Source organism: Cynocephalus volans, chromosome 2 (assembly GCF_027409185.1).
Source record: "Cynocephalus volans isolate mCynVol1 chromosome 2, mCynVol1.pri, whole genome shotgun sequence".
Classification (NCBI taxonomy): Eukaryota; Metazoa; Chordata; class Mammalia; order Dermoptera; family Cynocephalidae; genus Cynocephalus; species Cynocephalus volans.
The window spans coordinates 195836858-195851069 of NC_084461.1; the positions used below are offsets into that span (position 1 = coordinate 195836858).

The window sequence follows — 14212 nt, forward strand, 5'->3', positions numbered from 1 at the left end:
ACAGTCTCACTAACACAGCAGAAGTGTTGCTCTCTCTCGACATCCTTGCCAGCATTTGTTATTCTCTGTCATTTTTCTAATGGCCAGTCTGTTTGGGGTGAGTTGATATCTCAGGGTGGTTTTGATTTGCATTTCCCTGATGATTAGTGATGTTGAGCATTTTTTCATGTACCTGTTGGCCATTTGTATGTCTTCCATTGAGAAATGTCTATTCAGCTCCTTTGCCCATTTTTTAATTGGATTATTATTATTATTTTTACTTTTTATTTTATTTATTTATTTATTTATTTTTTGCTGTAAAGTTGTCTGAGCTCTTTGTACATTCTGGATATTAATCCCTTGTCAGATGCATTTTTTGCAAATATTTTCTCCCATTCTGTAGGATGTCTTTTCACTCTATTGATTGTTTCCTTTGCTTTGTGCAGAAACTTTTTAGTTTGATATAATCCCATTTGTTTATTTCTTCTTTTGTTGCCTGTGCTTTTGGGGTGTTATTCATAAAGTCATTGCCCAGTCCTAAATCCTGGAGTGTTTCCCCTATGTTTTCTTCTAGGAGTTTTAAAGTTTCAGGCCTTTATTTAGATCTCTAATCCATTTTGAGTTGATTTTGGTATATGGTGAAAGATACGGATCAAGTTTCATTCTTCTACAAATGGATGTCTTGCCATTTCTTGTTTGGCTTTTCAGATCTTCCAACACCTTTGTAACTGCTCCATCTATATTAAATTCCCTCTGTTGTACTACCTGCATGAGCTCTGATTTTCCCGCCTAGACACTGCCAGATACAGTGTGTTAAAATAAACTATTAATTTACATCATTCTAGAACCTTAGATAACTCAATTTAATCAACACCAGGAAAAGACAGTCAAACTGTCCCTGTTTGCAGATGACATGATCCTATACATAGAAAACCTTTAAGAGTCTACCAAAAAACTCTTAGAGCTGATAAACCATTTCAGTAAAGTTGCAAGATACAAACCAACACTCAAAAATTGGTAACGTTTATATACTCCAATAACAAACTAGCAGAAAAAGAAATCAAGAAAGCTAGCCAATTTACAATAGTCACCAAAAAAATTAAATTCCTAGGAATGAATTTAACCAAGGAGGTGACAGATCTCTACAACAAGAACTACAAATCACTGCTGAAAGAAATTTAAAAGGACACAAAAAGATGGAAAGACATTCCATGCTCATGGATTAGAAGAATAAACATTGTGAAAATGTCAAACTACCTAAAGTGATCTACAGATTCAATGCAGTCCCCATCAAAATACCAGTGACATTCTTCACAGAAATTTTTTAAAAAATCCTAACATTCATATGAAACAACAAAAGACCCTGAATAGCCAAAGCAATCCTGAGCAAAAAAAATAAAACCAAAGGAATTACACTACCTGACTTCAAATTACACTACAAAGATAAAGTAACCAAAACAGCTTTGTACTGGCATAAAAACAGACACTCAGACCAATGGAACAGAATAGAGAACCCAGAAATCAACCCACAGATTTACAGTCAACAGATCTCTGACAAAGGCACCAAGAACATACATTGGGAAAAAGATTTCCTCTTAATAAATGGTGCTGGGGAAACCAGACATCCATAAGTAAAAGAATGAAACTAGACCCATACCTCTTGTCATATACCAAAATCAACTCAAAATGGATTAAAGACTTAAATGTAAGACCTACAACTATAAAACTACTCAAGGAAAACCTAGTGGAAACACTTCAGGAAGTAGGACTGGACAAAGACTTTACAAATAAGACCCCGAAAGCACAAGGCAACAAAAGAAAAAAATAATCAAATGGGATTATAGCAAAGTAAAAAGCTTCTGTCAGCAAAAGAAACAATTAACAGAGTAAAATGACAACCTATAGAATGGAAGAAAATATTTGCAAAATATGCATCCAACAAGGGATTCATATCCAGAAAATACAAGGAACTCAAACAATTTAATAGTAAAAAAATAAGTAACCTGATTCAGAAAATTGGCAAAGTAGCCAAACAGGTATTTCTCAAAGGAAGTTATACAAATGGCCAAAAGACGCATGAAAAAATGCTCAACCTCACTAAGCATAATGGAAATGCAAATCAATACCACACTGAGATATCATCTCACCTTAGTTAGACTGGCTATTATCAGAAAGATAGAATAACACATGCTGGCAAGGTTGCAGAGAAATGGGAACCCTCCTACACTGCTGGTGGGACTATAAATTGGTGCAGCCATTATGGAAAATGTCATGGATTTCTCAAACAACTACAGATAGAATTGCCATATGATCCAGCAATCCCACTGCTGGGTATATACCCAAAGGAATGGAAATCATCATGTCAAAGGAATACCTGTGTCCCCATGTTTATCGCAGCTCTATTTACAGTAGCCAAGAGTTGGAACCAACCTAACTGTCTGTTGACGAACGACTGGGTAGAGAAAATGTGGTCTATTTACACAGTGGAATACTACTGTGCCATAAAAATAATTCTGCCATTTGTAGCAGCATGGATGAACTTAGAGAAAATTATGTTAAGTGAAATAAGCCAGGCACAGAAAGAGAAATTCCACATGTCCTCACTCACAAGTGAGAGCTAAACAAAAAAGAAAAAAAAAAGATACAATAATCTGTTGAACATTCAAAGGAGAGAATGGAACAGAGGCCACCAGTGGAGGGAGGGAAAGGGGAAGAGGGGAGGTTAGTGAGAAATTAGTAAAGGACCACAAAAAAATGATTACATTGTGTAATGATAAATATAGAAATTACCCCAGTTTGAGCATCACCTACTGCACAGAGTTATTGATATTCAACAGTGTACCCCACAGATATGCACAATCAATTATGTGTCAATAAAAATAAATAAATAAGTAAATGAATAAATCAGCATGAAATATTTATTTTTTTGCCTGCATTGAGAGAATTAGTCAAAATTGCATTACAAACATGAAGAATGCTATTATTTTATGAGAATTAATATATGTAAATTGTAGAAAAATTAGGAAAAAAGATAACCAAGATAAAAAAAAAATATCGTTTAATTTCCTGTAATTCAAACACCCTGAGATAATATCTCTATTAACAATTTGTGGTATTTACTTCTAGCATATTATATTATTATATATATGCCTTATCATATATCAATATTTTAAAACATAATTTTGTATCAGATAATATAAATTTCTAGAAATTTCTATAGAGTTTATAAATGTAAGTCTTAAAACTTCTCTATTATCTAATTTCTTTACATTTTGTAACATGCTTTTTTACCTGAAATTATATTCCATTACCACCTTTTCATGTCCATAAATAAACATCTATAGCAAAATTAAGTGGTGGCACCAAAACTGTCTGGATAGACCATGATTTATCCCCTCAATGCCTTTCACTGGACATTTAGGTGTTTTTCACTATTATTCACTCTGCTGTGATAGACATCCTCATGGATGAATCTTTTCATCCTTGCCACATAATTTCCTTGGATAGAAGCAGAATTGCTGGGGCATGGGGTTATCTGTTTTTAAGAATTGTCATACATATGGCTAAATTGCCCTCTAGAAATGTTGTAAAGAGAGTGATTTTGGGGTGCTTTATAAACTTTTTTAGGCCTATTGTTTTATTTATTTATTTTTTTTTTACAATCTATGATATTGTTGCGGAGCAGTTGGGGGAGAGAGGGAGAGGGAAAGGGGGAAGGAAATAGGGTAGGAGAAGGAGGAAGAAAGAGGGGCAGGGTTGAGGCCCATAGCACCCCCCTCATTCCTGCAGGGGAGACCAGGGGACTTCCAGTGGTAGCACTGTGGTCATCGCTGGGCCGGTTGCAGGTGTTGGGGGGCATGGCTGAGGCTCCCAGCCCTTCCCCCTCCCTGGCTTGGTAGCCCAGCGGACTTCCAGTCCTTCTAGGTTTTAAAGGTGTTCTTTGGTGATGGGAGACCTTTACTGGTTAATATCAAACTTTGTCTCTGGTCTGTGGATATTTTGTTTTTTCTTTCAGTTCTGTGTTGCATTATTTGCTGTTACTACCACTTAAACTCTGCACTGGAACTAATTTGTTGCCCTTCGCTTACTTCTAAAATGGGGGAACTTCCTGTGGGAAGTAGCACTTGAGCCCTGTAGTTGAGCTAAATTGCTGCTTTGCTGCTGATTTCCTGGGGAAGACTTTTTGTTTAGCTTAGGTTTTAATGGTCGACTTTATAGGTACTTCTGGGTCTTGTGAGGTCCAGTGCACCTGCGTTGTGTAGAAACTGGTCTGGGCCTGAGTCTATTCAGCAAATTGCACCCCATGCAGTTCTATATTCCTGACCAGTCTCCATTGAGTGGTCCTAAACTGATTGGGGGGCAAATCAGCTGTTCTTGCTGTGCCCCAGTGTTCCCCCAGTGGGCCCATCTCCCCCACCACCCATGCCCCAAACATTTCCCATGAGATGGGCCATGCGCCAGTCCCTTTTGATGACTCACCAGCCTCTGAGTGGCTCCTTTTCTTCAGTTGTTGTGTCTTCTTGCTCCTATGTGGGTCCACGGGAATCCCGTTAGTGGTCTTGCTGGCCTGGGGGCCGCCAAGGCCCTCTTCTCCCCTGCAGCCACCAAGCAACTTCATCCAAAGGGCACAGCTGGAGCTTTTGTCAGCTCCTGCTCTGTGTGCTCACCAGCTCTAGCCTGGAAGCAGCCGGGGCTCCAAATGGTCAGAGCAGTTCTTTCTTTTATTGTGGCTTCTCCCACTTTCATGCACTCTAGAGGTCTCTCCTCCTCTTTGCCTGATCTCTAGTGGTCCAGCTTGGCTGCCGTTGCTTTTTAATAGTTGTAAATTGGTAGATTTGTGGGAGAGAGTGACCCTGGGGACCATCTATTCTGCCATCTTGACCAGAAGCCCTATAAACTTTTAATTTTGTTAATATCAGATGTTGTTAGTAAATGTCCTGGCAACTAGAATTCCCTCATTCAGTGTCAGTTCTTACCACTGGCTTATTATAACTGTAATTAAACAGTGGTCATGCAAAAATGGTTTCCTGAGAATCCATTGAAATGCTGACATAGTTGTGGGGTTTATGGGTGCATCTGATCCTGCTAAAGATTTGTGTCAAGTTGAGGACACAATTCAGCTTTGCTGCTCTAAGATGTTCAGCACCAATCCCAGTCAATACAAATTCACTCCTACACCATGATGTGAATTCTTGGTACATGGCAACTATCTTTAGGTGACATTTGAAAAAAAAATGCTTGAAAGTTGGACATTATCATAATTGTTTCATGAAGAAGTTGAAACTTAAGATGTTTAGGGGAGTGACAGATACACTACTGTCATATCAAATGGGGTTTTAATCATGCATTTTCAAACTATCCAGCAGGAAAATTTTAATGTGCTTATTTTTCCTTTCTTTATAAATATGCTTAGTTCACAATATCTTTTAGGAAAGTTACTTCGGTCCTGCAGGAAACATATAATGAGGTGCTCAAAAAAAGAGAAAGAGAGGCAAACTTGATTTCAAGTAGTTGATCTCAACATGGCAGATCTCATTTCATTGTAAAATGCACCAGAATGGGGGTCATCTGATCTCAGTCTCTCAAGAGGGGTAGGAGAAGGGGAAGAAGAGCTAGTTAAAATAATTCTTGATCTCTTGCCACACTTGGCATTCCCAAGAGAGGGACATATTTCCAATAGAAATCTTGTGGTTGCAGGTAACATAAAACTGAATTCAGGCTGGTTTACATAATAAAGGAAATGTTCATGAAAAGTCCAGGTTCTAGTGAAGTTTGATCAGTAAATCAAAGCACCTCTCTTCTCTGCCTTCCACACATCTCCTTCGTCTGTACCTGGCTCCCCTCGTGGGCATGAAATGGCTGCCGGCAACTCCCAGGAGATGATTGCTTCCCCGTTCACAGTCAGCAAGCAAAGAGTACTCTGTGTGTGGTTCCTAGGAGATCTAGGAATCATGCTTCCCAGAATCCCCTAGAAAATCCTTGCATCTCATTTGCCCAAACTGGATCACATGACCATCCCCGAACCAGTCACTGTGATGGGGGATGGGCTGTGCTGTTTGGCTTCAGTTATTGTGAGCTACCTTGCTGCTGGCACCATGTGTATCTTCCAAAGGACAAGTGCTGAGTCGGGGAGAAGCAAAAGGCATAACCAGGAAACCGGTATCAAGAGGGAGGGTGAATGAATGCTGGGTGAAAAACAAACAGCCATTATGTAAAAGTTTGAGAAAGTACTCCTGGAGACCCTTACATGCCTCCTCCAAGGAGGCTCTCTCCGCTCACTTCTCCTGTCCCTCAAGATGAAAGCTAATGGGTCTGCCATCAGTTTTCAGACAAGGACTTGAAACGCCTTGGTGTATTGAGATGAGCAAGATACATTACCTGTAATTCATTACTAATAATAGCTAAAGAGATAAAGTTCGCAAACAGTTTCATGGTTTCATATCCAGTTGAGCTTATTCAAGGCTATCCACAAACTTTTTTGCATCCTATATGCTTTCTTGAGCGGGCAAGTAGTAGCTGCAGTTTATAAATAGCCATAGATTCTTCACCCTTAGTCTGGGCTGCCTTGTGTGGAAACATGTCCTCGGTGATGCAGTAGAAAAATGGTTGAGAATCAAGCAGGACAGAAACAGTCCCTGCCCTCCACTTCATTATCTCACTCTTCATCGTTCAACTTTGACAAAACTACACTCCTTACCTTCCTCTTTCCACCTACAAGGCCCAGAGTAACAGGCACCATCGCCCAATTTTGCTAATGGTGGCTGCAGAGAAAACTCCTTGCCTGCCTCCACATGTCCATGTAGAGATTTCTTTTAGTGCACACCCGACCCACTCACCCTGACTTGGAAAAACACTCTCAGGACATATGGCACTACCAATCAGCCTTTGTCAAACATCACTTTGCCATTTTAAAAAATCTTCTCTTTGTTTCTTATGTAACTGATTAATATTTATTGAAAAGTCATAGGAAACGCACACCAGCTAAGGAAAAGAAATAAAATCTGCCATAATCCGATCCCCAAAGAGATTCATCGTATTAGGGAGCTATGTCTTTCCATATCTTTTGATATGTGTATAACCATGTAGATCATTTTTTAAAAAACAAAAATAGCATCATGCCATAAATATTACTTTGTAATGTCTTTTTTCACTCAAAGTACTCAAACATCTCTGTATATCAGTAAATATACTTACATCGTTATGTTACCATTACACTTAATTGCTGCGTAGTATCCCATTGTTGAGGGGCACCATAATTATGTCACCTGTCTTATATTGTGAAATGATACATAGGTGGTTTCCAAGAGTTTGCTATTACAAGTAGCATTCTGGTAAACTTTTGTTTATGAACCTTGGTTTCCATTCAGGGATATTCCCTTAGGATGCTTGACAGAGGGTGTTAGATCTAAGGGCATGCTCACTTTTAAAGGATTTGGTATGTATTGATGAACAGCCCTTCCAAAAAAGTCATCCCAATGTATTTTCCCACCATCTTTATCTGAGAGTGCTCATTTTCCCATAGTTTCTTAGTATTTCTTTTTATTTAAAAAAAAAAAAAAAACCCTAATGTATAAGAATTAGTTTCAAAGCAGGTTAATCCAGATAATATTCTGACTATTGTTTCTCCAAACTGGGGGCTCAGAAAAGTGATTTTATTTTAAAATATATTTAATGTAACTGTCTTCTTTATGCTGACCTAGTATCAACCCCTGAGTAATAAAATTATGTATTGTGAGGTTTCCCCTATGTCTAGTCAAGGCAAATGAACAGAGAAAAGAGAAAGAAAAACCCTTGAAAATCATGTGAATAATTCATTCATAAAGTCCTGCTATGGGGGCAGGAAGGAGGAGGAAGGACATTTTCATCTTTACCTTGACCAGGTTCAGCTCTCCAAATCAGCTGCCAATGCCACCAACAATAATAATTATTTTGACGTTTGATTCTTTGCTTCATTTTAAGCATAATGCTAATAATGGTAGCTTTCATTAAGTGCTTGCTATCCAGATGCTTGCTATGAGTCAAGAACTTGGCAATTAATTTAATCCTCACAGCAGGATATAGGAATTATTCCTCCATTCTACCGAAGAAACTGAGGGCCAGAGAGGTTAATTTGTTCAGGCCAGCACTGGAGCTTGTCTACACCTGTCTTTGAAGCCTTTCCTGTGTCCACTGTGCCACACGGCCTCTCTTTGGGGTAGAGATGGACTCTGTGCTGCCCAGAACCCCTCAAACATAGCCACATGCCTCAGATGAAAGTACAAGCCCCCTGTAGCCTGGCCACATTTGATGTGACAGTTGTATTAACACTCCCTTTACTCTCACGTCTTGTCTTCCCATCAGGTCCCAGACAAGCCAACAAAGAGCGTCAAGTATATGAACAAAGAAATAACAAATCTCAAAAAAGACCTTATACGAAGCCGGTGAGTGAGTGCTGCAGGGAATGACTGGCAGACAACCTGAGGGGGTGAGCAGGCTACAGGGTGGTGCCTACAAGTCCTTGCCGAGTCCCAGTGTCCCCCAGCTCTAAACATTAAGCAGAAGACTTACCAGAGGGTCACCTTGTAAGGAGCAGTGGACAGGACCCATTTCTTGGTTGGGCTTTTCAGAGAGTATCTGTAGTGGACCTTCCTTCACACGCTTGCCTATACCAGTCCCCCGTCTAAAACTTCCTCTTCTTACCTTGCTGGATCTGAATCCAACTCAAGAGAATTCCCACGTGCTCCAGAATATATTCCCTTTTTATTCCAAGTCCACAGCATGATAGCTCGGTATCAAACACTGGCTCCGCCAACTGCCTGCTGGTGACCTTGGAGGAGTTATTTAACCTGCTGGGTCTCTGTTTCCCTATCTGTAAAATGAAAATAATATGAGGTTGTTAGGAGAACTGAGTGAAATAATGCATTTAAAGTGCCCCTCACATGGCCATGAACACAGCGCTGTCCACACCCTCCCCACCTTCCCTCCTCATTCCTTCCCTCCCTGATGGTGTAATAAAAGACCATATTTTATTCATTTCTATGTGGCAAGATGGGGTTTTTTTCCCCTCACCCCTTAACTCCTTCCTGGGACCTTTTGGTCTCGGGTGGGATTGTAATATGGGGCTTTAGGCAAAGCAATCAAGGCACAATATGAGATGGAGACTCTTTCAGCACAAACACACAAGAGACGTGCTGAGCGGGGTAATACAGGCAGCAGGGAAGTTCTGTTTATGTTAGACGTCGCCCACTCTGAGCCAGACCACAATGAGAGGCACAGTGAGACCCTTCCTCCCTTCACCTCCATCATCCAAAAGCTCTCCTTTCCCACTGCCACCTGCATCTCCTCCCTGCCCTGTCCAGCAGCACAATTTGACAGAACTGATGACCGCCCAGGAGGAGGCTGGAAGGTGTGGGTACGGAAGGTGGGGAGAAGGAAAGGGGTTAAAAGGACCAAGAGAAAGGTCAAGAGAGGGCCCCAGAGGCCTCTTGCCAGCAAGAGGGGTGGCTTTGTACATTCTGGGAGGGTCTCTGGACAGACACTGTTCAGTGGAAACATAATGCAAGCTGTGTATGTAATTTTAAGTTTTTGAGTAGCCACACTAAAAAAAGTAAATAGAAGCAGGTAAAAGTAATTCTAACAATATATTTTATTGAACTCAATATATCCAAATGATCATTGCTCAACATGTAGTTGATATAAAAAAAGTATTAATGAGAAGCTTTAAATTCTGTTTTTCATACATGATGAAAAGTGGTGAAATGATGAAAAAGAATGAACAATGAAAATCTGGCATGTATTTCATTCTTAGAGCACATATTAATTTGAATCAACCCCATTTCAAGGGCCCAATTGTTATTATAGATTGAATTGTGCCCTGTTCCCTACAAAAATTCATGTGTTGAAGCCCTAACTCACAGTGTGATTATATTTGGAGCTAGAGCCATTAAAGGGTTAATTAAGGTTAAATGAGGTTGTAAGGGTGGGTCCCTAATCCAATCTGACTGGTGTCCTTATAAGAAGAGGAAGAGACACCAGGGATGCACACACAGAGGACCCAGCAAGAAGGCAGCTGTCTGCACACCAAGGAGGGAGGCCTCAGGAGAAACCAGCCTGCCAGTAATTTGATCTTGGACATCCAGCCTCCAGAACTGTTTAAGATGCCCAGTCTGTGGTATGCTGTTACGGCAGCCACAGCAGACTAATGTAATAGTCAATATTGGGATAATCTCGCAGAGAATGTCCCCAACTCTAAGGAGGCAATGGGGATCCATCTCAGAGTTTCACACAGAGCCAAGCTCAAGAATGGCATGTGAACTTGGCTGTCCAAATAGATGGCCAAGACCTAAAAGGACCCTCTGTTAGTTGTGGACATATTGGCTTCTAAAGTGTTTGAACCCAAGTTAGAGGGATTTCAAGGCCTTGGGAATCTTGGAGTCCCAGAGACCATTGACAGGTAGAGTCAAGAAGCCAAGAGTTATCTGAGTAGGGGCAGCATCTGTGTAGGCAGCAAGGGAAGAGGTTTGCACAGCTGAAGATAAGACTCCCAGCAGGGATTTGCACTGTGCTCCACAGCTGTGCCTGGAGGATGTTGCAGGCTTCACAAGGAATGGTGTAGCAGGGAAGGTGGATCAAAGGTGAGGTACAAAATACTGAATCTCTTGGGCACCAATCAATCAGAACAGACACTGACCATATACAACCATTATGACCATGCTGGCTTACTAGTGGAATATTATCAGCCTTCAAGCAGATGATGCTAACCCAGAGCCCCAGCTGCAAAGACGCACCAGAGACTCTAGAGTCTGAGAAATTAAAGTTTCCACAATAATCTGTGTATACTTTAGATAAATAGCTGATAACGAGAAAGATGCCAATAGATGCCTTGATCTATGTCCCAGATACCAAGACTGGACCTAGCCCCAGGGCAGTGACAAGCAGTGGTGAGCCATCTTGTAACCAGAGCCCATTCCTAAATTTTCAGTAAATTTGCAAGCCAATTATCAAACACAGCTATTGTTAAAAATTAAATTATATCTTTTTACAGTAAAGTCAACAATAAAAAATTAAATTATATAAACTTACAATTAAATAAATTATATTAAAACACAGGTAACAAATACTCGAAACTCATCCCTTCCTAATTATTTCATACATTTTACTAAAATCTGTGCTCTTGACGTCAGTGATGGTTAGAGTGTCTGTGTGGTGGAAATACTATATAAAAAGTGCTTGCAGCAAATCTCTTCCCAGCTCTGTGTTCACTGATGTCACATTGGTAGCTCAAAATCAGCCATGGTGATTACATCATGGAAGTCAGCAAACACTACAAATCAGGGTTTACTTGTCCCCCAGAAAGCGGGTTGTTAAAAATTGACCAGCACACCACTGGGGACGTGCCCCAAGAATAACAAAAGGTTGAACTTCCCAAGGTGATAAGGACAATGGCTTTTCTGCCACCTTCAGTTGGCAAGCTGAGTCTGTTGTCACTCCTGCCAGACCATTGACCATGGTTCTGAAACAAGTTAGCATTTAACATCCTCACTGGACAGGCTTAGCCTGTCCACCCACTAGACATGGAGGAGAATGGAAAAGGCCAGACAGAAAAGCCACAAGCAAGAAAACAAGAAATGACAATAACATGTTCCATCTGGCCACAGCCCCCAGATCCCACTGACATTTAAGGAATCAGCGATTCCCCTTCAGAAAGCAACGCCCAGTTTTCCAGGGGAAGTCACTTCTCCAAGAGGTGCAAACCCAGTGGCCTCATCTCCTGGTATTAAAAGAGGCAAATTATTAGCAAAGAAGATGTTGGCTTTTCCACTTACTGTTTTTTAGTCTATTTCACCTCCTATTAGAGTCTAATCCACCTTGAGCCAAACACCTTGACTGTCTCCTGGATTTGTATTTAATACTTCAGCCCTCTTATAATTCAATTGCACCATCCCTGGTTTCATGGCCAATTTAACATGACGCTAAAAAGAATAAAGCTCTAACTGCTTTTCTCCTCGCCTGTTCCACCAGATGTTCGGCAGCACTAAGCAGCACGCTCCGTACTAAATTGCTGAGTTTCTCCTAGTGGAAGTTGACAATCAGGGCCTCTGCATGTGCCCAGTTCTTGGTTGACTCTTGAAGCTGATGACATATTTTCCTTCAAAGCTGCAGGTGCTTTTTATTGCCAATGTTTTAAGGAAAATAAACATCTCTGCAACTAAAACAACTGAAATATTTCACCTGGAGCCATGATTTACCCATGACAAAGTTTAGTTAGGTACAGGCAATTGCAAATAAACAGTGACAAATTACCCACCTGCCCCCACACCCCCTTCCCTAAGCAGCAGACCCCAGCAGTGTACAGATTACACAAGTGTCTGAGACTTTGCTTTCCAGCTTCCTCTAGTGGATAGCTGAAACAAGGCAATTAGACATAACAGAGGTAGAATTTTTGTCAAAGGAAAAAGCTTTCAATTATTTTTTGTATTGAGTTATGCCCTTCTTCTCAGTACCTCCTTAGCTCTCTTTGCTCTTTTATTTTTTTCAACAAATATTTATTGAGTTACAAGGTATCACCGGGAATACCCCAGGCATCGCTATGTATATTGGAGACATGGTGGTGAAGAAAACAGACAAGATTCCTGTCTTTGGTGACTGAGATAATAATGTGCATTATAATTGGGCAAAGACAACAAACAAGTTAGCAACTCAATAAATGGGGAGGGGGGCTATAAAACAAGGTGATATATAGATCGTGGTGGTGGGAAGAAAGCTGCTACTTTAGCTAGAGTGGTCAGGAACGTGTGGTTCTGTAAAAGGAACCCTGAGCCTGATACCCAAATGGTAAGGAAGAACCATTCACATAAAGATGTAGTGGGGAGAGAGGTGGAATATTTCAGAGAATAACAGATGATTGAGTGGCAATGTCTGCAAGAAGCTGGAAATCCTGGAGGGACAGAACGGGGGCCTGTATGGCCAGAGCAGAGTGAGAGAGAGAAAGAGAGGCAAGAGATGAAGGGCAAGGGCTGGATCATACACAGCCTTATAGGCTGCAACAAAAAGTCTGGGTTTCAGTCCAAGTGCAGTAGAAACCCATTGGAGTGTTCTGAGCCAGAGAAGGACGTGATCTGATTTTTAAAAGAACATTCCGTCCACTGTGTAGAGAGGAATCGGAAGGCTGTGGTGAGAGATGGCAGTGGATTGGATCAGGGAAATAGCAGTGAACTGGGAAGAAATGAGTGGATTCAGGATTTCTTTGGAGGCAGATCCACAGCACTGGCTTATGGACTGGACATGAGAGCCAAGGCAAAGCCAGCATCTATGTGCTACAATACCTTTTCATCTCTGTGTCCCTCACCAGCATGCAAGAGCTCTCACAGCGTGGACTGTGTCATGTCCTCTGTCATGGTCCTGAGCAAGTTTTGGTGATAGGATGAATTAATTCTCTTGCCCATCCCTAGAACTCAGTTAAAATAAGAGGGAAGGCTTGTATATTAACTTAGTAGGGGAAGCGAGTAAAGGAGATGGTTCATATATAAATCTGTGGGGTAAATCAAAAGATGAGATAACTGGTCCATTGCTATAGGCCTTTCAGATGGGCCTGTGACCTCTCGCTCTTTCACTGCCATTCAAGCAGGAATGTCCACTCTGACTTACTGGTGACTGGCCTGTGGCTGGAAGGAGGAGATATTAATGTCACCCTACAACAGAGTCAACTTGTCCTGGGAATCCCCAAGGTCTAGCTTAGTGCTTGGCATAAACTAGGCACTCAGTAAATATTTGCTGAAATTTATATTTGCATAACATCTTAAAATCTTCCCTGAGGCAGGCAGAAGAGGTCTTGTTGATTTATTTCTCAAATGAGAAAACTGAGACTCAGAGAAGTTCAGAGGTTTACTTAAGTCGTTATATCAATCAGCAATTGCTGCATAACAAACCAGTCCCAAAACTCAGTAACTTAAAACAGTAAGCATTATTTAGTGATTATAGGTAAAAGGCTCTCTGGTCTCAGCTGCCTCTCCTTGTGCATCTGTAATCAGCTGAGGATTGGGTAAGTGGCTTTGCTGATATTGTCTGGGCTCCATCTTATGTTTGGAGGTCAGCTGGCTATAAGCAGGTCTAGGATGGCGCTGGCCAGAACAGCATGGTGTGTCATTCTCAAGCAGATTAGCTAGGGCTCGTTCTCATGGAGTCCTGAGAAAGAACAGAAGTGTGTGAGACCTTAAGCTAGGAACTGGCAAAACATCACTTCTGCCATATTCTT

General features: G+C 41.0%; 1 protein-coding gene across 1 annotated transcript in view; it reads left to right on the forward strand.

Moving 5' to 3' along the window:
• The window catches only part of CCDC60 (coiled-coil domain containing 60), a 178469-nt gene that overhangs the window by 81188 nt on the left and 83069 nt on the right, over positions 1-14212 (forward strand). Inside the window, exon 2 of the mRNA XM_063087734.1 lies at positions 8320-8399. Within this exon, the coding sequence (XP_062943804.1) occupies positions 8320-8399 (80 nt within the window). The remainder of the gene's footprint in view (positions 1-8319; positions 8400-14212) is intronic.